The following is a 1369-nucleotide window of genomic DNA, read 5'->3' as shown; positions in this document are numbered from 1 at the left end:
TTTTTTTTATTTGTTTCTGTATGTGTATACCTGACATACATATGTAAATGATTTTCTTTGTTTTTAAACATTCACCAAAACAAAAAACACAGGTAAGCCCAGCTGTCTGCAATACTATCATTCTGAGCAATGTAAGAATAGAAAATTTTCCTGAAGCCATAATGTTTAAAATTAAATAGCTGATTCTTAATTTGACAATTTAAATGAATAATTTAAAGGCAGCCATGTCAGAATCTGTATAGTCATATAAATGCAAAATTGTGTTTACAAAATTTCTAAAAGGAGAAGCTTTATCATTACCAATAACCTCCCCACTCCCATGAGGAAACTAGACAAATCCTGGCGTGTTCTAATGAGGTAAACAAATAAGACTTAGTTAAATGGTCATTAAAGATTCCTCTAGTAAGCCATTCCTAGGCTTGGCTTATCGAAACCTAATCAGATGGTTAAGCCATGTTGGCAGTTTCATACCTGTTGACATAAATGTGTGAACAAACTTTGTAATCTAAACTTTTGACCTGCATGTTTTTTCCTCACCCCAACTCATTCCTTACATGTAGACTCAAACTTTTCAGTATTTGGGTTACTGGTTGAGCAGAAGCCATAAAAAAAGTCATAATAATCAGAATGTTATCCAACTGTATATTGTTTACTTTTATTGTAAATAATAGTGAACAGTGGTCAATAAATAGTTTTATATTCCTTTAAAAAAAAAAAAAAAAAATGGCGCATTACTTTGTGGCTGCAATATCTGAAGCAGAAGCGACACCATAATAATGACCAAGCCCAGTTCAGGACAAAAAATGGTTTGTTTTCAGAATTAAAAGTTGTTATCAAGCAAAGTCACCCAAATCTAGAAATCTGAAGAGAGAAGGAATGGGTTAAGGAAGAAGAAGAGGGCTTTTGAAAAGTTCACGCCAGGTCTGACAAGTTACGTCCTGAGACTGTCATAGTGACAGAACACGGATGAGCGTTGAGCCCGGACACCGTCCTTAGGTTTCCTCCACAAAAACACGACTTCTGAGTGACTTGAGGAAATGACAGTTCAACAAAGCCCAAGCACAGCACGTGAGGACCAAGCTGCAGCCTCCGCCCAGCGCCGCTCCGAGGCTTTGGGACACAGCCCTACCTTTGGGGTGTCCACACACTCTTCTTCCATAAATGCTGCTTCCGCCTGACAGCCTGACGCCGGGAAGGAAAAGGCCTCCATGGTGGCCGCCTGTGGGAGCAGGGCCGAGCGCAGCAGCCTCACGTTGGGGGAGTGCACGGCCACCGGGAGTCCCACAGTCTGTGCCTGTAAATAAGCAAAAACAGACAGTCGGGGTGTGAATACCTCCTCTATAAACACACAAAGTTTTTTTTTTTTTTT

The 1369-nt window shown here is 40.0% G+C and overlaps 1 protein-coding gene and 1 pseudogene across 5 annotated transcripts in view; one reads left to right on the top strand and one right to left on the bottom strand.

Annotated features, from left to right (window-relative positions):
* Nucleotides 1-594, top strand: part of LOC105887432 — a 1674-nt pseudogene extending 1080 nt beyond the window's left edge. Inside the window, exon 2 of the transcript XR_001161490.1 lies at nt 561-594. The product of XR_001161490.1 is annotated as a chromobox protein homolog 3 pseudogene (transcript). The remainder of the gene's footprint in view (nt 1-560) is intronic.
* SIK2 (salt inducible kinase 2) overlaps nt 1-1369 on the bottom strand; it is a 131064-nt gene that overhangs the window by 14474 nt on the left and 115221 nt on the right. For all 4 annotated transcript variants that reach the window (XR_002774581.1, XM_003794726.3, XM_023516082.1 and 1 more), the window contains exon 9: nt 1130-1294. Coding sequence is in view for 3 of the 4 variants with exons in the window: in XM_003794726.3 (XP_003794774.1) it covers nt 1130-1294 (165 nt within the window). In the remaining variant the exon portion in view is untranslated. The remainder of the gene's footprint in view (nt 1-1129; nt 1295-1369) is intronic.

This window comes from Otolemur garnettii, unplaced genomic scaffold, assembly GCF_000181295.1.
Source record: "Otolemur garnettii isolate 467f Iridium unplaced genomic scaffold, OtoGar3 scaffold00086, whole genome shotgun sequence".
Lineage (NCBI taxonomy): Eukaryota > Metazoa > Chordata > Mammalia > Primates > Galagidae > Otolemur > Otolemur garnettii.
This window is presented reverse-complemented; position numbering and strand designations above follow the sequence as displayed.